General features: G+C 41.1%; 1 protein-coding gene across 1 annotated transcript; it reads right to left on the minus strand.

Moving 5' to 3' along the window:
* Positions 1-1,498: 1,498 nt before the first annotated feature.
* CBLN2 (cerebellin 2 precursor) lies at positions 1,499-7,921 on the minus strand. The gene is made up of 4 exons (XM_071553139.1): positions 7,800-7,921; positions 6,271-6,861; positions 4,013-4,132; positions 1,499-3,751 (listed from the first exon to the last, which is right to left on the minus strand). Exons 2-4 carry the CDS (start codon positions 6,631-6,633, stop codon positions 3,554-3,556), a joined length of 681 nt encoding a protein of 226 aa, XP_071409240.1. The 5' UTR covers positions 6,634-6,861; positions 7,800-7,921; the 3' UTR covers positions 1,499-3,553.
* Between the last annotated feature and the right edge of the window lie 17,544 nt (positions 7,922-25,465).

The raw sequence follows: 25,465 nt of genomic DNA on the forward strand, positions 1-25,465 counted from the left end.
TTTCCAAGAAACAAATTTGGTCAATAAAAACAAAATGTACTTTTTGAGAGTTAAAAAAGTCACAGCCAGCAAACACAATGTAGCTTCTGAACAACTCCCTCATTTCACGTCCTGTCTCCTTCCTCCTCCCACAGATCCAGCTTGCAAGATGCTGACCAATAATAAGATACACCTCACATCCATCACACCCACTGTCTCAGGGGGAGGTGAGAGCATGCAGAATTTGACAAGACCTTGTTGAAACTGTGAATATAAAACCCAAAAACCGAGAGGAAGGTAACAATGTGTACAGATAACAATGATGAGAAAGTATCATTCCTGGCTTACAGTTCTTGGCTTCTACCCTAGTACAAGTAGTAGGCTCAAGAAACAGTAGAACAGTGAACACCAAAACCAGCAAACACTCAGGTACATATTGTCCCCTGGAAGGGAAGCAGTCAAACAGACAGCATTTTCATAGGAATATCTTATGACTGTGTTACACAGCAACTTATGAGAAAGCTTGAGAGTTGTTGGAAGGAACATTGTGCAATTGCTCCCACAGGACCCAGTCGTTATTGTGCTGTTGGCCTGCTTCAGTAACATATGCTTTTTACACTTATTAACTCTCATGGTGCCCCTCAATATTAAATTTACAGCAACTCTGAATGTTACCCAATCAAATTATTTATATAAATTACTTTAGGTAAGTCTACTCTTAATGTGCTAGGAGGCTCCTTTAATTGGTCTCACATAATATTTACTGTTGCAGTCTACAGTGCTGCTATTCTACATTTTCCCCTCACAACATAAAATATATCATGAGATTTGTACCTTAAAAAATATCAAAATGTCTACTGTTTCAAATAACAAGCAGATTCCACCTTCTCAAATTCAGGGCCATAGTTAAAAGCGGAAAAGGACTAAATATTGCAAAGACCACAAAGAAAAAAAAATCATTATTGCAATTAATGTACAATAAGAATTTACTCCACATTTTCCATTTAATTTAACTCTTTATATGACTGCTAGCTCTACAGCTTAGCATGACGGACATAAAAGAAGCAGAGGGAGAGAAGCAGTATTTTAAAAACCTTCTTTATATTCAGAAGAAGACTGGTTATCATATAAACACATTTAGCTTTATAAAATAACCAGTCAATACTACTGATCTTGAATACATGAAGAGAGATATTCAGATCCTGCAGCTCTTGTGGCTTAAGAAACTTTCAAGAAAAGGTTTAATGAAACCCTTGTCATTGGCCTCATTTGGCTTAGTGGAGAGACAGAATTAAGAAGTCATTGCCTTATTCAAGCCAGAAGAACTGAAATAACCGGGACAACAGAATGTGATTATGATAGGCAGAATTTTAAAATAAAACTTAGGAAATGTAGTAGAAACTGAAAAACTGGGTACTTGGATCCAACTTAGCTTCTGTTTTCTTGAGAGATATGATCAAAAGTTAAACAAAAAAAAAAAAGTAGCATTACAATATTTACCATTAAGACAACTGTATTTATTGTATTTTTTGATTTTAATAGAAAAAGATTGCTGCTGATTCAGGTTTTATTTCATGTACTTAAACAGAGCCCTGTGATATTTTGCAACTAGAAACACTGCAGTCATGCCAACGCACAAGGGGGAACTAGAAAATGAAAGCCATTAAAAACAAGACCTGAAACCAATTCATTCAGTAACTGGCAAAGTGAAATGGCGAAGCAAACAAACAGCATTAATGGTGAAAATACACAAAAATATTAAATATTAAATTGGCTAATGCCTTAGTCATCTGAGGTATATAAGCAACACAGATAAGTACTTTTTTTAAAGAATATATGACTTTAATTGATTTTGTCGCTTTAATGATAAATTTACAATGAAAATGACATGTCTACCATAATTTTGAAATACATTGTAGATACCACCGATTTCCTGCAAATACCTTTGCTTGTGGCAGAGGAGTAAATTTGACCAAAATAAATTCTTATACACTTCCACCCTTTGGGGATTAATAGCAAAATGAAATATTTTAAATTAAATAAATTAATATTAAAATTCTATAAAATAAACATTCCTCCTGGATTTCCTCAAGGAAGACTTTTCTCAACACACTCATACACCAACCTTCATAAAAAATCTCAAAATCCACAAACAAAACAAAAAAAAATTGAAGAAATCTGTTTTATTGAGAATGAGGCAAAAGGATACAACTGACATTGCCCAGACATTTTACCTCTTGTTGATTTGGATAATAATTTTTATAACCTTCAATATCAATGTCTGTCCACCCCCACAGCTTTGATGTCATTTGTTTTGGGAAGAGCACACATAACTAAAAATTGCATGGCACCCATGCAATTTCTGGAGCATTTGCTGATCCTCTGAGGCCCCTCTACCCAAGGCTGTCAAAGAGGCTAGTGTCAATTCCTCTGATACTTGCCATGGACAGCTCAAGTGGAGAAGGTTTCATTTAATTTGGAAGAATTTGCTCTGACATCTCTCTGTGCTCCTACAATGTGCACTCACGAATTAGTGGACAAATAAATAAATATCATATAAATGTATCCAAAGTATGTTTGATAATGCAAAGAAAGGATATATTTTAGGGTATGGTCAGAGAAGATATTCAAAACCTTTGTTGTTGCTTCTAGAAATGTCAGGACAATTCAAAAATGTCAGTTCCTTTGCCGGTTTCCAGATTGTAATTGAAGGATCATGTAGCTCTCTTGCTCTGTCTCTCTCTTTCTCTTTCTCTAAATAGGTCTATAAAGATCAGTTGGAAAGTGCAGATAGAACTGTTCACTGGTTAGCTTTACTTGGAGCTACAGGGTATATATGTGCTTTGTTTTGTCTTATTGATCAATCTCGCTTACATTTTAGCACACATAAACAAAAATCAGAAAAAATAAAGTCGATGAAAAACACGAACAACACAAATAAGGTTCCAATCGTGCAAATTTTGCTTCACTGGATAAAGCACTTCTTGACACAGTAATATCCAGAATCCCCCTCCCCCAGAAAAATACAGGACAGAGACTGAAATAATTCTTTTTTTTTTCCTTTTTTTCTTTTTTCTTTTTTTTTTCTTAAGGCTATACAACACAAAGAAAGAAAGTATGGAGAGAACATTTCATTGGGCTGAACACTCCATTCTTCTGGCTCTGGAGCAAGCATTTGACAAAGTGATTCTGTGGTCCGAGTTATTTGTCTCATTGGGACAACAACAAGAGAAAGAAAAAGAGGAAAAATTGAAAGAGGGAAAAAATGAAAAAATTATAAGAAAGTCAATGATCCCATCCAAAATTGACTTTACAATCACAGGTACAAATTGCTCAGGTCGATAATTTCATTTCTCCTAAAGATCACTGTCGTCTAAAACTAATTAGAGGCGCAGGTTCCCAAGGAATTGTCAATATTCAAAGCAAATGTTGGAGTTTAGAAGGTTATCATTCTTCTACCGTGACAGTCTGACGGGGTGACTGAAAATACTGTCATGTGCTGCCAAGTTCAGGGTGTCATTAACAACTGAATCCTTGCTCCGGCTCTTGGATCTGTCTCCTATTTGGCCTTCTTTTATAGTGGAAAGACTAAGAAGCCAGAAAAGGTTGAATATTTCCACCCTCCCATGAGGTTACCCCTTTCCAGTTTGAGATGCACTTTGTCTTCTCTTTCCATGAGGAGCAAGACCCCATTGCTGGCTGCTTCTCTGGTGACGTCCTGATCCCCTGCAAAAGCTGAAATCACTGGGTAGCCGTTTTGCATTAAACTTACCTAAAAAGTGCAAAGAGAGAATCAGAGTTTTCTCAAAACTCTCAATTACTTTTTTGCCCTGAGCACATCACTGAACTTTTGAGCAGGTTAGAATCTGGGTTGAATTAAGTTAAGGCAATGTTTGATTTCTGTCATGCATACAGACCTCTTTAAAAATAGCATGCAGTCTCATTCTTCAATTGCTAGTTTTATAAATGTGTGGCTAGAAATGAGCACTTGGAAAAAAAAAAAAGAAAGCATCTTCTTTAGATCAGGACCCACCTGGATGGTTTGTCTGTTATAGACCTTGACCACGTGGAAACTGAAACTATATATCCCTTTTCTCGGTGCTACAAATATACTGGAAGCAAGATCAAAATGGTTGCCAATATTAACTAATACCTGGAAAGTAAACAAATAAACAAAACAAAACAAAACAAAGTGAGAGAGAAAGAGAAATCAGACTCCACTTTAGAAAAGCACCATTGAAAATCTTACATGAGCTCCGTGACTGATATAAAGCCCAGTCAAAATGGCATTTGCAGCACAATTAAACGTGCATGTCAGGGGAATGGAGTCAAGTTACAGAGACATTTAAAAGACATCACAGTTAATAAAACAATTTAGTTACAGAAAAATGATCTCCAAAGCCTGTTAGATGAAGTGAAAACGTCTACACTGCGCTGTCAATAAAGCAATAAAGTAAAGGTGGCAGAAGGGGGAGGAGGAGGAGTGTGAAATGGAGGGAAGGAGAGAGAGGAAAGAAGCTAGGAAAAAATCCTGAAAGTCATTAACTCATATTTGCAAATGTATGTTTTTTAGCTAGCACTATTGAAAACAGAGCTGCCTTCGAGTTTAATAGGGTATAGAACTAAAATGCACTGCAGAAAGGGTCAAAGGAGGAGAGTGGATGCTCAGCATCAGCATCATCTGCCAGTTCATGTCTCTTTGTCCCTCTAGAGGGCTGTGCCGCTTGGCCCGCAAGCTCCTCAGGCAGCTGGGGTGGGCCTGCTCCTCCTTCCCGGTAACAGCCTTAATTTTTCATATGTTTTAATGTTTTTTGAAACAAAAAGAGTAAGAGTTGAGCCCTCCAGCAGATGTGCAAAGGTTTGCTCAGAAAGGGTGGCCACAGCCTTCCGATCCTGCCGATCTGACGAGGATCTCCCCTTGGCTTATCCGCTCCTCCTTTTCCAGGCTCCTATAACAGGCAGCATGATTTGGCTCAAAGGAATGGGTGACAAGAAGAACCTGCAGTTTCGTGGCAATGCCATGGGTAAGCCTGAGCCGGCTGCACTGCCATGCCCAACGTCGGGGCACCCTGGCCGCGATTAGTTTTGAGTGCTACAACCTCTGCTTTAATGAAGAAAAATACAAAGCAGTAGAAAATAAATAACCTCCCCGACTCCTCCCCTCCTTCCCCCAGATCCCAAGCCTTTCCTTCCGAACAGCCAAAGTAAAAAACAAAACAAAAAAAAGCAAAAAAAAAAAAAAAAAAGCTCTTAACTGTGGAAGCACCGAGGAAACACCTTCAGACTCCTGGGAACTGTGCAGTGCATTGTGTAAAGCATCTAAAATATGTTACTTATTCAGAAAGCTGGGGGTTTGTTGTGGGTTTCTTTGTGTTTTGTTTTCTTTTTTCTCTACTGATCTGACTTTATGAGATCTTGTATGTGAAGAATAGCTGTGCAAACTCATCAGGAAGGATGGGTAGACAGATGAATGACGGGGGACAGACATAAAAACGAAACAAAAACCACCAAACCAACCAACCAAAAAAAAAAAAAGAGAGAAAACACTCTGGTGCGCTAATTTTGGCTGACTCTGCAGTACTACTTCAGGAGTCAGAAGCGGCAGGAAAAACGTAAATTTCATCACAAAAATCAAGTGGATGGACAGGGCATGGGCCTCTGTGAGGCAAGCAATGTGACGGGGAAGGGGCAGGATGACCAGGCCGGGTTGTTCGCTGCCCTGTCCGGCGTATGCCGTGCGGGATAACACCATTCCTTACAGCCCACCGGGGACATCGTTCGCCTCCTTTGATAACGCGGGAAACACCCTCTTCTTCCTCCTCCCTCTCTCCCCCTGAGAGATGCTGTAACACTGCCAAATGCGCTCGGAATGAGCAGATCCGACGACTCCTCATCGGTAAATCTTTGAATTTGTCCCGAAAATTAGCATTTCCGACGTAACACCGAAGGAACGACCTCCGGATTACTCCTGGCTGGCTGAGGCAATCCTTGGCTGCAAGGCGCCCCTGTACGCGTCGAGGCACAGACTCTCACGTTAAAGCCCTCACCTTACTATCAATGGGACAGGACAAGCAGCCAGCGTGTTCCCCGCCGGTACCACCCTATGAAACCCCGCAGCCAGCTAAAAGAACTTCCGAGACTCCTTCAAAGGAGTTGAGCTATAAAATTGCTATTGAGCGGGTGGGTCGGGATTAAAAAGTGGAAGGGGACCCCGTACGAGAATACGCGTGTCTTGAGGTGGAGGCAGGGGCGGAGATGGGGGTAGCGAAGCCGAAGCAGACGGCGGCTGACCTGGTCGAAGTAGATGGTCATGGTGCGGTTGCTCATCTCGGAGGGCTCGTGGTTGGTGCTGCGGGTGGCCGAGAAGGCCACCTTGGCGCTGCCTGAGCGCACCGAGATCCCCAGGGAGGAGGTGATGGCGCCGTCGGCCGAGGGGCTGGAGTCGCAGACCACCAGGCACTTTCCCTCCAGGACGATGGGCTCCGTGTCGTTCTGCGCCCGCACCGGACACCCGGCGGGCAGCAGCAGCAGCAGTAGCGGCAGCGCCGCCGCCAGGCAGCAGGAGCAGCCGCCCGCGGGCTCCGGCAGCGCCCCCCGCCGCCGCCGCCCCATGCCCAGCGCCGGGCCGCCGACACTCGGGCTCGCCGCCGCCATACGGGCGCCCCGCGCCGCCGCCACCGCGGGCGGGTGGGCGCGGGGAGGCGGAGGGGGCTGCGCACCTGCTGCCGCCGCGGCTCCCCGCGGCCAGCGCTCTGCGGGACGGCGGCTGGGCAGCGGCGGCCGGGACCGCGCCTTCCTCCCCTTCTCCTCCTCTTCCTCCTCCTCCTCCTCCTCCGCGCGGGGCGAAGGAGCCTCCTCAGAGGGCGGGCGGCGCGCAGCAGCCTGCCAAGGGGAAAGGCGGCGGTGAGGCACCGCAGCGGGCAGGCAGGAGCCGGCACCACGCCGCCTGGCAGCGCCCCGGGCTGCCCCTCCCCGTCCCGGGAGCCCCAGCCGGCACAACAGGTCTGGGGGACATCTCGCTGCCCGGAGACCCCTCTTGCTCCCGGCAGCCGGCGGTCCCGCAGCCACAGCCGTACTCTGAGGCGTGAGGAGGGGGCACCGCGACAGATTGCACACCCCGGTAGAGCACCCTGCGGACGCTACGAACAGTCCACTTCCCGCCCCACAGCCGATGGGGGCTTCCAAAACCCACCTAGTTTCCACGACCCCACTTTTTACTAAATCTGCGAACTGACTTTATATCCATCTCCTAACGCCCCAGCCACTACGAAAGGAGATTTTATTCTTGTTGTCGGTAACGCGTCCTCTCTCCCCTCGATGGGAGCTGCCCCACTATCTCCAGAGTTTGCGGGAGGCCGGGACGACCCCAAGCCAGCGACCCCGCCAAAGCTTTTCCCCAGTCGGGCTCTGGAAGTCGCCGCCTCCCATCTCCCCACCTGGCTGGAGAGCTGCGCCCGGGCACCGATTTGTACTTCCCAATATTCTGTCCCCCAGGCCGGGCTGCCACCGCTGCTGCCGACCCCAGCGGCTCCCTAAACTCTCGGGAAGGAAGCAGCCAGCTCAGGTTCCCTCCGGCTGCCAACCTGGCATGCACACATATCTCAGGAGTCAAAGACTCACCCGACGTCTCCCTAGGAAGTTGCTTCTCAGTTTTTCCCGTTCACCAGAACACCCGGCGATCTCGCTTCTGGAATATCGCCCCTACACTTCCCCAGAGGCAACTCTACAGCTGCCTTAACCCTGTATCTTATTACTGCTATCATTTAATAATGGTATTTTGCAAAAGGAACAGCCAGTGGGGAGGAAAACGGCCTTTTTACCTGGGAGGTCCATGACGGGAGAGGAGGGCTGGCTAGGTAGCTCGTCCGTGAACTTGTATTGCTTAGAGAAAATGAGCCGAGATTGCGCTGGCAGAAAGAAAAGGAAACAGGAGTCGCCTCTTTCTCGCCCGCCCATTGCCAATAATCATCCCCCTCCCGCCAGCCGCTACCACCACCACCCCACTGCCTCCCTCCTCCCCTCTTCACACACACACACACACACACACACACACACACACACACACACACACACACACACACACACACACACACACACAGGCACACGCACTCGGCAGGGATACAGACGCCGGGAGCGGAGCAGAGTGTAGCCACAGCACCCCCGTTAACCCCGCACCCCAGCCCTCGTCCCGGCCAGGCGCCCCGCTCCCTGGAGCGTCACCCCGGCCTCGCACCCCGGCACATAGCCAGCAGTCGCGGCGAGGCGCGGTATTCCCACTGGGATAGCCCTTCCAGGGCGCCCCGCCGCAGGGTGTCACCGGCAGCAGGGAAAAGCCGTATCCCCTCGCCTCCCCCCCCCCCCCCCCCCTTATTTCTACTTAAACACGTCGTGCTGAGCCGCCCCTGTACCAATATGCCACCTACCCATTAGCGCTCACGGGTCGCTGCTGCAGTCAAGCCAAGCAGCATCACTGACTGGGAACTATTTGGAATTCATAGACTTTAATAATTAATACTAATCACTAAAACATACACGTTGTTTGGGGCACTTCAGGCCATAAGGCTGCAACCGGCGCACTGAAAGGCTCCATTCCCACGCCCGTACTCCCGCGCTCCGAGGCCCGGGGATCGGCGGTAGCTTCCCCTTTATTCAATTATTTCTTCCCCGGGGCGGCTTAGCTTCTGGAACCAACACCCGCTCCCTGACCCACTTCTGGACAGTGACCTGTTCCTCGACCCGTTCCTCGCGCTCCCTGATCCACTCCCGGCCCACTTGCCCTCACCCGCACGGTCTCCCTGCCCCTCTCCCAGCCGGCCCCGCCACCCAGCCCGCACCCGACCCCACCCGCGGCTCCGCTCCAAGTGCGGTCGCGTGGCGCCACCTGGCGGCACTGCGGGGCGCCGCGCCCTCGGCGGGCGGGCCAGGCTGGACCGCGGGGCGCCGCCGGGCGCTGTCAGGGGGGAGGGAGGGAGGGGGGAATAAAGAGTCGCACCCCGGCGAGGAAGGCAGGGAAGATCCAAAAAGGCAGAGTATTACACTGAGGGACTGAGGGCCCACCCCCTCTCGCTGCCGGAAGGGCCTAGGTGCTCTGGGCTTGTGGGTAGCGTCTGCCTTACGGAGCGGTAATGATGTGTGTCATAGTCAAGGTTATCATCAGATATTACCGGCTGCAAATGTTTCACGCGTCTCAGCTCGCGGGGCTGCTGCTGAGACGTTATCGGTAATGCAAGAGAAGGTGACGTAGAGCTCTGACAACTAAGTTTTGAGAAAATTGTTATATTTTGATGCATTTCTCTTTATTGCAAACTGGGTTTCTTGTTGCATATGCTATTTTCCAAGACATCCTGAAACTCTGACTTAAGAATCTGAAAAGGAACTTATCAGAAAACAGCATATACATCTAAGCAGTAGCTCTTGATATAGAGAAAAACTTGCAGGTGTGTGTCAATGGTAAAATTACAATCTCTTCTATGAATGAGCTCTCCTCTCTTTCAATCTTCTGCTTTAAGCAGAAGCAAGGAACCCCCGAGGGTGTCTGCCTGATGATTTGCACCGAGAAATTAATCATGCCCTGAAATTGCTCCTAAGCAGTGTGCAGGGAATTCCTAACCTATAGCTCTTTATTTCAAATGAAAAATTTATACTAAGCCCGACATACTCGTGTTTAATGGTCTTTTTCCTGAGTTCACAGAGAGATGAGAGTAGAAAGCTGAAAAGGGTAAAATTATCAGAAATCAGAGCAGGAACAAGTTTGTGGCTGTAAGGCAGCACCTATTCTGCAAGACAGTGAAAATGACCACAGAAATTCCTCCAGAAGACATCAACACTAAATCTTCCATCGGTCTGCTACACTGGGGAGCTGCTATTATTTCTCTTCAGATCACACTACTCATTGATTATGATTTTGTTGTGTAAACAATGAATGAAAGCAGAGCCAAAAGATTTTTACCTTGTTTTATATGACTTACAACATAAGGCCTAGCAGTGAGGGAATGATGGCACGTCATCAGTTCTGCCTGCTGCTTTCAAGATGAGCATAAGAACTAAAAGGAACAGAAAAGTCCTTAAATCCAATGTGCACCCACAGGGAAAAGAAAAAAAAATAAATCTTGCGGTTTTTAATACAAGAAATTAATTCCACATGTACAGAAAGCTATCTAGCAAAAGCATCATCACTACAAATCAGTACAGTATGAATGGAGGGGCAGAATAGCAAAAAGAAGAATATTTATTTTTAATAAAATATCTAATTATATTACATTTATGGTGTTTATAGGAAAACTGTTCCATGCGCTACTCCTAATTAAATATTGCCCTTAATGAAATAAAACTGCAGCCTTCGTGGAGTTATATAGCTGGTGGAATTACTTCAGCATCTTTCTTTTTGGTTTTTGTTGGGGTTTTTTTTTGGTTGAAAATACAGATTTTGAAATTATTGATGTAGGAAAATGCACCTCAGTCAGTTATGGAGTGACTTCAGAAAATGTAGCTTCTAAAATAAGTTAGCAAGTGAGATATTTGCAATTCTCTTTCTTGAGTTCAAAAAATTGGTTGTAGTTTCAAAAGAGTAGTGTGTAATTAAGCTCATGCCATTTTTCATCATTTTCCCAAGAATACTAACATTTCTACTGGGGACATGTTGAACTTGAGGGTGTGGAAGTTCTACAAGAACTGAATTCTTTGGAGCGTTTCCTAAGCTACCCCTCACCCTGAACTCATTTAAGCCAACAGCTTCAAGGGGAAAAGCTTTTTGTCTCATCTACTAAATCAAGTTATCACCAGAAAGGTATTTTGATCAGTGGCTCCCAAGTGCTTCCCATACATTATTTACAATAATGCCAAACAAAATAAAGCACTGCTTTCCAAAAGAAAATACTGCACATCTGTTCCTGAAATTATTTCACAGATATCTGCAGGTATTATCTCAATGTTACATATACAAAAACAGAGAAAGAAAGGTTCATTTGATGTGAAAAATGCCTTTGTCTACCTGTAATATTAGAACAACTTTGTGACAGGGACACAAAAACACTTCCCTGCTCACAGAATCACCAAATCACAGAATATTCTGAGTTAGAAGAGACCCACCAGGATCATCGAGTCCAACCCTTATTTTATATGTTACCATTTAAGTCACTGAACAGTGTCTTCATGGGTTATTTGGCCTTTGAAAAAATTTTTACTGTAAATTTTAAATAAATGGGATTTAACAATTCTGATTATATTTTCTTACAAGCACACCTTTGAAATATTATCTGATGGTAGAGAAAGTGCATTCTTCTGTACCTACCCAGTAATGAATTCCTTATAAAACTACAAGTTGTAATGACCTCTGTATTAAACCACAAGCTGTGGATAAACCAACTGAGGTATATCTACCCTCTGTTAAAGCAGTCCTTGTGTTAAATTTGACCATTAGCATGGCTAAAAGAATGCTTTGTGAATTCAAATCAGTATTTAATTCTTCACCTGGATTTTGTTATCTGAATATTGTCTCTTAATTGAAAGATTGTTAAATTTTTTTTTCATAAAATTTTTGTATGATAATAATTTTATTAATATTCTGTTAAATACAGACGTGTACACCTCATAGAGACAAACAGACATGAAATACTACACTGCAGTGGTACCAGAGCTCTTGCATATGGTTATAAAGTGATATTTGAATACATTCTCCTAAGACAAGTTTGTTATGCCAATACCTTACATATTCTACCAGAAATGTTTGACAAATAGGCCTTGAAGTGAAAAGTCTAGCACTTAGCAACATGCCACCATCCTGTTTTTAAGCCCTCTTATTTCATGGAATTTCATCTCCAGGAGGAGAGGAGAATAATAATTTGTAAGATTAAATTTATTTTGCCATGTGTTTTTTCTAATGCTATGTTCTGACTCTGTCATAAGTCTCTGTGACTAATATGTTTTCAGGTCAGTCATGTTTGCATGGGAGAATTTAGAGATGGAGATGTCATATCAATAGAAACAAAAAATGGTGCAAATATCTTATTTTTTCTAAGTATATACCAATCAGAAATGTTCATGCAGTTGTCTATGCGTTCTACAGGTTCAAAACTTATGCTCAGTTTTCAAGGTTTGGTGCATCCTCAGAAACAAACTGTTTTCTATAATGACATTCTGCAGCTCTGCTATTCTCTGGACTTCTTCACGGAGTAATAGCTTTTAACTAGATAAATGATGACAGCAACCCAATGTGCCCTCCAAAGACTGCACGCTTTTTGTCTAAAAAGAAAAGGCATTTGTGAGAAATGTTTACCACAACACCAGGAAGGCACAGGGCTTGTCCAGTAGAAATAGTTATTTCTTTTATATGTAGCACTCAGCATTGCCTGTTTTTGATATTTTCTACTCTTTTATATGTAACATTCAACACTGCTTGCGTGTCTAAGTTTTTGGCACTTTTCACTCCTACAAACTCACAACTTGAACTTACAAAAAAGAAAAGCATATTTTAAAAAATGTAACTCCTAGCTAACAGAATTAAAGACTTAATTTATTCTCTTTCACCTGAAAAAATGTATGTGGCCCCCCAATATCCTCTTTCTGAGTCTTCCAACTAAGTTCAGAAACTTAAAAATTTACATGAAATTTTTAATGAAAACATTGCTAAAAATGTAGCATTTTTCTTGCAATTTTCTTGCAATTTTCATCACAGGAAATCCCTTCAGGATCATAGCCAATACAGATAAACTTCAATGATGTTCATATGTTAGGCAACAGACGTCATATATATATATATATATATATATATATATATATATATATATATATATATATATATATATATATTTTTTTTTTTTTTTTTTAGAGTATCACAGATATTGCCTATCTCGTAAAAAAATATCGATACACATAGATATTATGTAAATATTAGATAATATAGGTCTATCTATTAGATACATATAGATACTATGTGTTAGTTCCATGTGTGATTTGGAAGAATAATAGAATCATAGAATCGATTGGGTTGGAAAAGACCTCCAAGATCATCAAGTCCAACCCTTGGTCCAGCTCTGTCCATTTACTAGATCATGGCACTCAGTGCCATGTCCAATCTCAGTTTAAAAACCTCCAGGGATGGTGAATCCATCACCTCTCTGAGCAGGCCATTCCAATGCCTCATTACTTTTTCTGGAAAGATTTTTTTTCTGATATCCAACTTAAGTTTCCCCTGGCAGAGCTCAAGCCCCTGCCCCCTTGTCCTATTGCTGAGTGCCTGGGAGAAGAGACCAACCCCCACCTGGCTAGAACTTCCCTTCAGGTAGTTATAGACAGTGATGAGGTCATCTCTGAGCCTCCTCTTCTCCAGGGTGAACAACCCCAGCTCCTTCAGCTTCTCCCCATAGGACTTGTGCTCCAGTCCCTTCACCAGCCTTGTTGCTCTTCTCTGGACCTGCTCCAGCAACTCAATATCCTTTCTGAACTGAGGGGCCCAGAACTGAACACAGTACTCAAGGTGTGGCCTCACCAATGCAGAGTACATGGTAAGGGTCACTTCCCTGGTCCTGCTTCCCATGCTATTTTTGATACAGGACAGGATCCCATTGGCCTTCTTGGCCACCTGGGCACACGGTTGGCTCATGTTGAGCTTCCTGTCAATTAGTACTCCAAGGTCCCTTTCTGCCTGGCTGCTCTCCAGCCGCTCTGTGCCCAGCCTGTAGCGCTGCATGGGGTTGTTGTGGTGGTGTTAAACTATATTTCCATTGATTTTCTTGCTGCAGGTAAGATGCTGCTATACAATGTCACACAAATGTGAAATTAGAACTCAGATATGGACTGTTTATTTTCAGAAGAGAAAATATTAGAACTTTGAAATACAACAAAGAGGTGCCCCAGCCTTTAACTCCTTTACCTAGTGCATTGCTTTATTAGTTCATTCCGCTGGATTTTAAAGCAGGCTTTTCAGTTGTCATTGGAAAACAAAGTTATACTGAATTACATATTTTTAGTGATACATGATAATTTGTATTAGCTAGGAAGACTCTGACGTTTCTGCAAATAATCCACTGAAATAAAAATATATAACATAGATAGAAGATCTTATTATTAATGATTTCATTTAGGTCTGAGTTTAGCATTTCAGAGTACAAATCAGGTTTGAAACCAATGCTGTAGAAGACTGTCTCATTAATGACATACACAGATGTAAATCTACAACTGTTGTTCATATATTTCTTTGGCTCAGTCTTTTGTTCCTTTTTTTTTTATTCTGCTTGACAGAGTCTTTTTTTTTTTTTTCCAAGAAAGGAACTCTCTGCAAACAGGCTTCTGTACATTGTTTCAAGTTTCACACTCACTAAATTGGAGTATAAAAAGTTCTACTTGCTTTAAAAATCTTATCTCTTATACAGACCTGTAGCTGTCCTGGTAAGGAGCAAAACCACCTAGCGTCAGGTCTTTTAAAGTTATTTTTTCTTCTGAAATAAATAAATCTGTGATGCAACCAAGAGACTATTGCTTTAGAGAGTAGAAACTGATGTGCTTTTTCACTTTCACATGCTCATTCCAGCTCAGCACATGGCTGCTGAGAACTCATGATATTTGAGAGACTCAAAATGTTTATGTCTTAGTTTCCCTCACTGGATACTGAAAAAAATCTGTGATTGTTGATGACTCAATCATGTACTTCTTTCAGCTTTTATTTGTGTTAGGGCTTTTTCACTTTTCCTCCATCAGAGTTCATCATTTTCATCAATAATTAGTCCAATATATCGGTGAGATATTTTGTCAAACATTTTTAAGAGAAAGTTGTGTATCTGTCTGTAGAACTTCATTTATTTGAAATGGGAAAAGCAGGAATTCCTCATCCAAAGAACACTTACAATGTGATCCCAACCTACAAAAATGGCATTTCATTTAAGGTGGATGTAGAGAAAATCTGAAGCAGTCCTTGACTGTTGAAATGTTGTCTAGGATGCAGAAAGTTTTACAGCCGACCAAGAAACTCTCATCCTGGATGTGAACTACAGACATCTCACTTCAGTCACATCTCTGTGCTGCCGTAGGTTTCAGTTCCACCACTTACGATAAAATTTCACACCCCTTTAGCTTTCTCAGGTCTGTGAAGACTTCTGTTCTTGCCTCATTAGAAACAGTTCTGAATAGCAATCCTTGTTTCCTTTGAAAGGAAATATATAGCCAGTGCAGATCCAATCATTGTGCATCCATGTAGCTTTACTTTGTTCTCTTCCAGAGCCTAAAGCTTTTATATATATTAAAAAAAAAGGTTTTACTGCTAGACCTGTAGTGATAGCATCACAAACCATGGCTATAGATGCAATGGCAGTGCTCTGCTACTTTTAAACAATTGCATTATGAGGTATGACCACTCCCATTCATCTCAGTGGCTGCTAAATTGGATGTCCCTGAAAATACTTGTGACATATCACTACTTCTTTCAGTCCTCATCAAAGCAGGTAGGAAAGGATGTGAAACACTGCCTGTTGAATGCTTGCACAATCCACTGAAGGAAAGCTCATTTGGGCTGGATAGGGGCATCTGGAAGCACCACCATTTGTCTCTCTTTACAGTCAGGAACTCAAAGACAGAATCTAGTTAATGTCTGAGCTTCTCAAGGGAATAAAGGGAAGCCAAGGCAAAGCTGACATATTCAATGTCAAAGAGCTTGAGAGTCAAACCCAGGAGCCCAGGGAGTGTATTTCACCTTATCTGGAATAGTTAGAAGGGTTTACTTTTAACAGCTTAATTGAAAGAAGAATATAAAATGAATTTCCTGTCCTGAGCTGAACTGGTTGTATATCATTGTTCAGACACTCCTTGTTCTCCTAGGAAGTATTGTGACAGGTGAGAGACATGTTTTTGCAACATAACTTGCTGAACTATTTTGAAGCATCTTTATATATGTTTGTACTGTACCTCTGTGCAAAATCACATACACCTCTGATCACACCATTTGATTTAGCCAGCATTCTCAGAGTAGTAGACCCAGGTAATCTTTCACTGTAAAAGGTTTCACATGGCCTGATCTGAACCTGTTCCAAGCACTGAATATCCAATGTGCTCTATTACATGTGACTGCATAGAAAAATAGTGGTATCTGAAGGCACATACAAAAAAAGATGACACAGATGCAGTTTTTCACATCACCTTGTACTTCTTCTTCCAGGAAATTGTTGAAACACTCAGTATAGAAAGCAACTATACTAAACTTCATATATTTACATTAAGGACCTTGAGGCAGACTTAGCATTTCCAGTTCTAATACTCAGGCTTTCACAAGGCATTTCACATCTGAAGCTTTTTTGGTACATTGGACTGAATGACAGTAAATTCAGTTTAAACAATGAACCAGAGCTCTGATACACCTTTGCAAATGGAAGAATATGTGTTTTTAAAACAAAATTAAATTCACCCTGCAAATAATTTCCTTAAGTAGCAACTCCTACATATATTATATACTCTATATATGTATTAGAAAATTAATGTGCAGATAGTCTGAACGGAAAGTCTGACTTATGTTTTTCTTGAGGAAAATAAGCAGTCCTGCTGTGCTTTGCGCTTTATGTACATAAAGCTTTGTAGGTCTGGAGCCACAGCACAGAGGGAAAAAATACCAACAGCATTTCATCGCGTTTCTTTCATGACTTTGTGCTTGTGATGGTCTTGAATCTGTATCGTTATTACTTTATTGTGTTTTGTCATTGTGGTGACAAAAGGGATTTTAGTGCAGCTCTGTAAAGACTGTTGTGCCACGGACATGTCTTTCAGATGTCAATTCCGTTCTGTAAAAAGGCAGAAACTGATTCTGGAGATAGGTTTTGCAATGACTGCAAAACACCTGGCATATCTATAATTGTCACTTTTCCAAAGCAAGAAAAGTTCCTTCATATTTTTCACAGCTCTTCTTAAATGTTGCATGTGCAAATGACAGATATGTTTAAGGTACTTACATGCTTTTATCTGTGTAGAACTTTCCACCAAGCAAGACAAGGCAAAACTATATGGCTATTTCCATTTGGAGAAAGGGAAGGGGAGGCATGACTGAGAACAGCTACACAACCGTGTTTGAAGTTATCAGCTTTCAATGAGAAGGCAGAGACCCAGGTCATATGCTCTGAGATATCAGCATTGAGCAAAGTATGAGTACCTGCTTTGCAGTGTCATGTGGCATGAGGACTATGACAAACCCTCACTTTGCCAAAAATCACGATGTGCAGCTTCCTCACAACTATAGTCAAACAAGCACCTGAAAGGGGCCTGCAAGAAAGCTGAAGAGGGACTATTTACAAGGGCAAGTAGTGATGGGGGAATAGATTTAAACTGAAAAAGGGTAGGTTTAGATTAGGTAGTAGGAATCAAATCTTTACTGTGAGGTGATGAGACACTGAAACAGGTGCTGAGAGAAGCTGTAGATGCCCCATGCCTGGAAGTGTTGAAGGCCAGGTTGAGCAGGGCTTTGAGCGACCTGATCTAGTGAAAAGTGTCCCTGCCCATAGCAGAGGGGTCATAATGAGATGAACTTTAAGGTCCCTTCCAACCCAAAGCATTTTGTGGTTCCATGGTTTTATGATGATAGTGGGTAGGGGTGCTTGTGGAAGAGCACCAATAACGATTTACCCAAGGCAGTGTCTCACTATGCACTATCTGTACATACAGAAAAGACATTTCATTTATTTTTTTCTGTCATTGACTTCATCTTTTTCTGTTCCTTGAAGACTTGATGGCATTTGATAGCTTAAAATATGCAGGATTTAACATTGAATTTAAAGCTACAGCAAAACAGTATTTTCAGACCAGGTTTAAGTTCATATATCAAAATCTGCTTTACACCCACCTTGTCCAGTTAATAATATTTAAGAACATGATTGCAGATTGGAATTTAGTCCTAGAAAGACAATAGTCAGAGCAAATTCAACTGCCTGTGCTGGACACTGGAAGACAGTACTGCCAATCTGGTGAGTCATAGCTGAGAGTCAGGGATTTCACCTTTCAGGATCACTCTTAAGAAAAAAAGAACAAACTATCTGCCCCAAAAAGCAATATGTAAATACATAAATAATAGATTTTTATCACCTCAAAATGTCCAAAAGCAGACTGAAAAATCAGAATTACCAAAAGTAATGCATCTCTGTCAATTTTTAAGGATATAATTCTTGATCTGCCAGAAATTATGTATTCACTGAAAGTAATCACAATTCATTTGGTGGCTTGTGCTTACACAATGTGCTCATTATGGTTTTTAAGTATAGCATAACTTACTTAAGAGCAAATAATAAATGTAAACATTAATTCCCAATGATATTTGTGCTGAAGAATAACTCCTTGATTTCCTCCCCATTATTTTTTTCCTACATATGGGTTAGAAATTATATGAAAATTTATGCAAATGAATATTTTGAAATCCAAAATGTGTCCATTTTTTCTCCATATTTCACTGTTTCCACCTGAAACACAACTGCTGCTAGTCATATCTCCTCTCCAACAGCTTCATTCTGACAGTTTGCATTATCCTCCTTTTATAGATTTTCACCAGCTATAATCAGGTGAATTACTTCAGAATGCCATAAATATTCTTTACTAGTATCCCGTGGCTTCTCATAGGGGGAAGAAAACATCTGAGGTAAATTATGTTGTTATGCTCTCATTTTATAACAGTAAGCAGAGAAATGTACAATTGAATTTCAATTCATCCTGAAGCCTTAACGAAGTCTTTTCGACTCATGATGACACCTTTAATCAATATTTTCCTCAGCAATTAACATAAAATATAAACTGGATAAGTACAGTTGTCAGTATGCAAGTAGGAGGCTGCCTGAAGAGGAATAGTAGGCTTGTATCAAAAGCATGCAGAGATGTAAAGAATATGGTTAAGTTCAAATTCAGTTATTTAGTTCATCAAATGCTGAACATTAGGCAAGAAAGTCTCACTAGACTGAAAAAAAACCACCCTAAAAAGCTAACTGAGTAGAACTGGGCTGCTCATGTTTGACTTCTTCAAACACTCTTTTATATGTTTTGGAGCTCCTTGGGGTCCTTGGGCTCTAGCTTATATTCATCCATCCATCCATCCATCCATCCATCCATCCATCCATCCATCCATCCATCCATCCTATAGCTGACAGACCTACAACCCTTAAACCACAAAGACTGAATCGTCATACTCTGTTACTGATCCTGTATGAGATACACATCCCTTCATATGTGTGCTCTCACACACGGTTGTTGAGTGAAAGTAACATGTTCTCCAACCCCTTTTCACTGCATTACCCAACAAATATAACAATTCTACAGGGAAAAAATAGGTTTCACTGGAGTTGGGGAGTTAGCCTTGGTGTTTGGAGCAGCAGAACCATTTTGAGCATTATTTGCATATAACTATTGTAGTTTGTGAAGAGTTTCTAGGAGTGTACTAGGTGTCAGCATTTTTACACTTTTAATACTAAAAAGGCCATTTATTACAATGGGAAATAAAGAAAACTTTAAGATATTCTGGAAGATTTCTTGAATTTGTAATGCATTATATATGTAAGGAAAGATATATATATCTTTATCGCTATATATCTTTATGTCTGTCTTACCAGCAGCCTGCAACATAGGCTAAAACTCATTTTCATGGTTCTCTGAATGTGGATATAGCTAATGGTCCACACAGATAATTAGACCCTCTTTTGGGAGCTCCATGCTCCTATATAGGAATAAAAGTCATTAGGCAGATAATTACGCAACCCCTGGAAACTTCGTGACAAACCCAGTGGTGTATAATGGAGGCTTCACTATCCTATCAGTGGGATATCCCATAGTATCATACTGATATTTATATTCCAGTTTCAAGACAATGAAGATCAAGTTCTGTGCAGAAAAGAAACACATTAGGCTTTTTATACAAATTATTGTAGGTGGTAACATTTACCTTCAGATTCTCCACAAGACAAAATTTCTTTCAATTTTTTCCATAATCTTTCATGTGGACAGAACATTAAAAGCTCACTCTTTCAGATTTTCAAGTAGTTTAGATTCAAGAATGTGCTGAATGTAGAAGGGAAAGGGCTGTGTTATTAAAAAAACCAAAAACAAACACCAATAAACAAAAAACCAAAACAAATAGGACTGGATCATGCACAAGTCAAGAAACAGAGTCTTCTGAAAACTGGTTATGCACTGAATTATGACGCATTCAGTAGTTCACATTCTTTGTGTTGTCAGAAAGAATATTGACTCATAAGGGTACAGACAATTTATTCAAATTCTAAACATATCTTTTACACAATCCCTTGAAATTTGCTCATGGAATCTAATTGAGTTTCAGAATTTTTAGAGGACTTTATGCCATTAAAATAAGTTTTCCAAAGGGGACATGCAAATATGCCTTTTCTAGGCCAGACCCTGATAAACTTACCTTTCTCTTTCAGAAAATTAGTCAAATTCACTGGAAGCAGAAGCATACTTCACTCTATATAAGCCAGTTTAGCCCACAATCACACTGAAATCTCTAGTCTTTCTTTGAAGCTGGACAGTTTTGCATACATACGGAAAATACACTGGAATATGTAGAAAAGTTAATTGGATAATTCATACACAAATTCAAGCCCTGCTCACAGTACTAAAGCCATTCCTCACTATAATAGTTCAAAAAATGAAACACTCCAGTGGTTTGAAGTTGAAACATCTTTTCTTTCTAATCCTTGGAAATTTCCCCCAGTCACCACACATTGTTACTTATCTAATTATTAATTTTAATTTTAATAAGTCATGATGTATGTCTAAAAATTTAGCATAATAAAAGTGCAAGAACTAATTTGTAATATGTAAATCCCACACTGGTCCACTGTGGCTCTCTTTAGGATTTCCTTTTGCAAGTGACTAGTTACAAGCGACACAGATTTCCTTGCTTCAGAGCACATAACCTTAGTATTGACATTCTCCTAAGACCTAACTGATATTTCAGAGAAATGGATGACTGGATATATCGAAAATTTGATCATGAAGTTTCAGCCAATTCTGAAGATTATTGTTATCTTGGGGTTTGGACTAGATGACTTTAAAGGTCCCTTCCAACTCAAACCACTCTCTGATTCTATGATTTTCAATCCCACAGCTGACTCATGTAAAAAGGCATCATTTTCACTGCTTGGTCTTCAGTTAGATTCTCTTAGGTAGTATTCAGGTTGGAGACAGTCATCTTAAAACAGTCTTCTCTGTCTCTTTCCTATGTAAAGTAGATATCTTTTCCCTCTGCAGGAGTTATTTTTCTAAAACATAGATCAGATGAATTGGAAAAGTATGGTCCTTTCTTCAGAGGAAAAGTTTACAACAGGGGATTATTACAAAGCATTTATTACTCAAATGCACTTCTGGAGATAAAATTAATCAAAAATATAAGAAATTTTTCTCATTAATTTAGATACTTTAGTGGAATAACTATGTTGCAGAGAACTGCCTCTTTCATTCTATTATGTAATTTTGTATGTGCATGCATGTCACACACAGGAAGAGGCTTGGATACCTGGGGTACTCAACAACCCAAAGTGAATAAAGAGAAAGCAAAATGAACAATTATGACTACTTGATGCAATTTAGGACCAAACTCACATGGAAACTAAATAAACACAAACGGCATTTGTTAGACACCAGATCAGTAACTGTTGGATAGGAACCACCTTGGGGAGGGGGAAGGGATGGGTCAAAGCTCACAGAGGTGAAGTGGCATCATATACCTCATGGCAGTGCCTGGAGCCCACATGTGTAATCACTAGAGCAGTTGTCACTCAAAACCAGCCTGGGAATACTATAACACACACCTCCTGAAGCCCCTGACCCGGCTCACATTGGCATAAACAGTGAGAACATGGCCTCTCCCCATGGCCTGGAGCCCCAGAGAGGCCAGTGGGTCAGAGCTCTGCCTGGGGTTGTTTGCCATAGGGACTAGAGCAGATAAAACCAAAGGCACATGTTTGCTGCATATCTAGGCCCTACTGTCTGGACGTGTGACAGCTGGTCTTCCACGAGATTCCAAAGGCAGCTATATAGTCTGCCTCTCCCTCTTTCTCCTTCTTCTCTCTTCTTGTTCCATATTCTTCTCTTTCTTTGCTCCTTTCTTGATGCTTTGGGTAGTTTAAGGCTTTTGAGTTAAGTGTTGTGGAGTACTATGTGCTGGGTCAGTATTGTGGTGGAATGTTTTGTCTAGCTTGTGTGATGCCTTGCTGGACTTTTACCAAGTTCCCTAATTTTCTTCCCTAAATTATCAATAGAAGTACCTCTTGAGAACAAGTCTGTGGCTTATTCTCTTGACTTTGACTCAAGGTAATAAAGAACCCTATATATAGATTTTAAAGTAAAACATCTGGCTGAGCCTATGAGCCCACAACTCTGGAGCTGGAGTGTTACAACAATCTATTTAGTTAGAGTTTTGCAGTTCTTAATACTGTAGATTGTCTCTGTATTTGACTTTGGTTAGTCTATACTTGTAGAGATGTGAGAGGACAGTAGTCATACAAAAATGTTGATATAACATGGAATATCATATTTGGATTTACATTATCCCAGTGATTTTGCCAGAACAGTAAATCTATTACTCACAGGAGCCCTTTATTTCCTAGGTATTCAAACATGACAGAACACTGTAGTTTGAGCATCAAGCCTTCCAGTGTCCTTCTTCAGCATATAGAGGGACTATCAAGTCAGGCGAACTCATTTGATTTTAAAATACATTTCCTGTCCTGCATCTGGTGTTAACAATTCTCTCAGTTTTTGTAAGGAGAATAGAATGGTTATGGTAATGGCAAATAAGGTAAGAAAAGGATGATTTATCCAAATTCTAGTTATGCTTTCTTGCATTGTATTTACTATTTTTCTTTTATAAAAGATACATTCCATCCTTAGTCTATGCTGGCCTTGATATCAAGAGGTGTTCCCTTGTGAACAAAAAGAGCTGGTAACCCTAAATTAAGAAATTAATTAAATGCATGTGGAAGTACCAAGCTGACAGCCTTAGGATTGAAAAGATTGTTCCTCTGTATATAATTCTATCAAGATTTAACTACCAGCAGCTTTTCCTGAAAACAGTGTAGAGTGAAGTCATTAGTCTGGCTTGAAGAGGTCACAATTCCAGTGATCGAACCACATTACTAAGATATGAATTTGAACACACTGGTCCAAAACAAATGAAGAATTAGGCCACTGAAATTAATCAAGTTAGACAATGGAAACGGAAAGAAATATACATAAATGCATCCTAACTATTTTAACTTTGCCATGTGAAAAATCAATGTACTTGTATTGACATGGATTAAGCTGTGGTGTTTCTCACTAGCTGAGGAACTGGTAAATGAATGAATAACAACCAGATGTAGAACAACAGCCATTTTTTACTATTATTTCAAGCAAATAGAGTGACAGTCAAACTCAAAAGTGTGAATTGGCTACATATTCTCCTACTGATCAACTTCTTATCTGAAAACAGTATTAACAATAAGCCTTATCAGTTGTACTACAAGAATGTAATAAATATCTCATAAAAAATGCAGTTCTGCTTCAATTGTGTGCTGAAGCTTCTCAAAACACAGGAAAGGGCATCCATGACTAATGCAACCATTATAAACTTTGTAAAGAAAAATTGAGTTTCAGACTTTTATTTTCCTGGTCAGACTTCTGATCTTCTGGTTCCTGTGTGAATATTTATTAATTTAAACCATTTGCAATTATTTCAGTCTAAAATAATATTATATTTACAAAATATATAATTAATAGTTTGATACTCCCTTCCCCATAACTGCTGATTACCTAAAAACACTTTGGTAGTCAAATAAATAGTTTTACTATAAAGCTGGAAGTGAGGCTCTTGCAAGACTATGTCCTAATTACAGGGTCCAGGACCAGTTTATCATTATGTGGGTATAACCAAAATAGGGATGGTCCTGTGGTGCAATGGAGAGCACTCTGGACTCCAAATCTCAAGATCGTGAGTTTGAGTCTCAGTGCGGACCATCCCCCTGGCAGTTAAATGCCTCCCTGACATCCCATCCCATCAGATCTCGGTTGCTGACTAGGGTCAGCCGTGGTTAGTACTGGGTGCTGTAGACAGTCCTGAGGACTTCACTGTCACTGTCCAAGCTCGCTTGGCCATGGCAGATGAACCTTAGGACTTGAACGGTGGGACCAGTTCTGTGCACGGTGTGTCTCACCTAAAAAGTCCACTGTGCAGGCTTGAAGGGGCACACACCCATGCTGGGGAGAGCCCTTCCCAAATCTTCATTCATGAATTTTAGCCATACACATACATACATAACCACAACTGTGTATTCTACAACTGCTATGACATTTCTGATGAACTGTTAATAATGGATCATTTACAACAGCTATCCAGGGCACACCTGACACCTCAGGCTACCATTTGGGCTTTAGAGAGCCCTGCAAAGCAGGGAAGTGTTTCTTTGTGTTTGTCTGTGTGTCATTGACTCAGATGTGATAGCTCCCCTCCAGGGAGGCATTAGCACCTTCATGCCCAGCTTGAGGGGTCATCTTTGCCAATGGGCTGTAATGGACTGGCATAATAGGCAGCTGCAATGACTTAGACCATAAAAGATTCCAAAAATATCCCATGAGTCACAGAGTTAAACCATCCACTGTGAAACTCCTCACCCTGTGGGAGGTACTGGACGCTTTCACCTGAACTTGAGCATGTATAGTCTTCAGGGTTTGGGACTACTGTGACCACTTGTTGGATCCAGAGGAGGACCAGAACCTCAACAGCACTGTGATCATTACTTCAGCAGAACTGTGGCCATCATCCTCACTAACAGGTTTCCTTTCCTTTTACTTTGCACTCAGAGGGACCACGTGAGGCTCTGCACAGGGGCTAACAAACATAGTTCTGTTCCTGTTCCAGTGTGCTGGGGTTTTGTCTTTGTGGGTAAAAATCCACTTTTCTCTGTATTATTGTAATATTTTTGGTAAATTGTAACTCTGACTTGTAATCTCTCTTGACCTGGGTTCATTTCTCCTGATGGTTTACTTTTAACCCAGCACAGACTCTGAGTCTGAGGTTACTTTTGGGTTCTTTTGGTTTTTTGTGACATCAGATGTTCTTCTAAATTTGCCAACTCTAATACATACATTCATAGAAACAATCCACTGTTCAAATCTCCTATTTGGAACTTTGATACCTTACCTTTACTTCAGTTCTCAAAAAAAGCAATCACATCTTGGACTTTGGGGGAATAAAGTGTTTCAAGTAGTATGCCAAAGTTCAATTTGGGTCTTCCCTGTTGTTTGGTTGTGTTATGTTTTTCTTTTTTCCCTGAACAATATACTTAAGAAAAACAAACTCTAGAATTCTCACTTAGGCATAAATAAACTTGGCTTTTGTTTAAACTATGTAGGGGCCTTTCTTTTCTCAGCCCCTTAGGACCAGAGAGTAAGGAATTGACATTTCCTGACATCTAGTGAATTTTTTTTGAAAGAACTAATGAAGACCTTCTTATTAAAAGTATTTTAAAAAACTATGTGAGTG

This window comes from Pithys albifrons, chromosome 4 (assembly GCF_047495875.1).
Source record: "Pithys albifrons albifrons isolate INPA30051 chromosome 4, PitAlb_v1, whole genome shotgun sequence".
NCBI classification, from domain to species: domain Eukaryota; kingdom Metazoa; phylum Chordata; class Aves; order Passeriformes; family Thamnophilidae; genus Pithys; species Pithys albifrons.

Excerpts from the sequence above, each read along its gene's own strand:
- CBLN2 (XM_071553139.1), bottom strand. The coding sequence starts at position 6,633 with ATGGCGGCGGCGAGCCCGAGTGTCGGCGGCCCGGCGCTGGGCATGGGG. Across the intron at positions 4,133-6,270 it reads TGACCATCTACTTCGACCAG|GTATTAGTTAATATTGGCAA; the intron begins GTCAGCCGCCGT and ends TTTACTTTCCAG. Across the intron at positions 3,752-4,012 it reads ATAACAGACAAACCATCCAG|GTAAGTTTAATGCAAAACGG; the intron begins GTGGGTCCTGAT and ends TGCACTTTTTAG.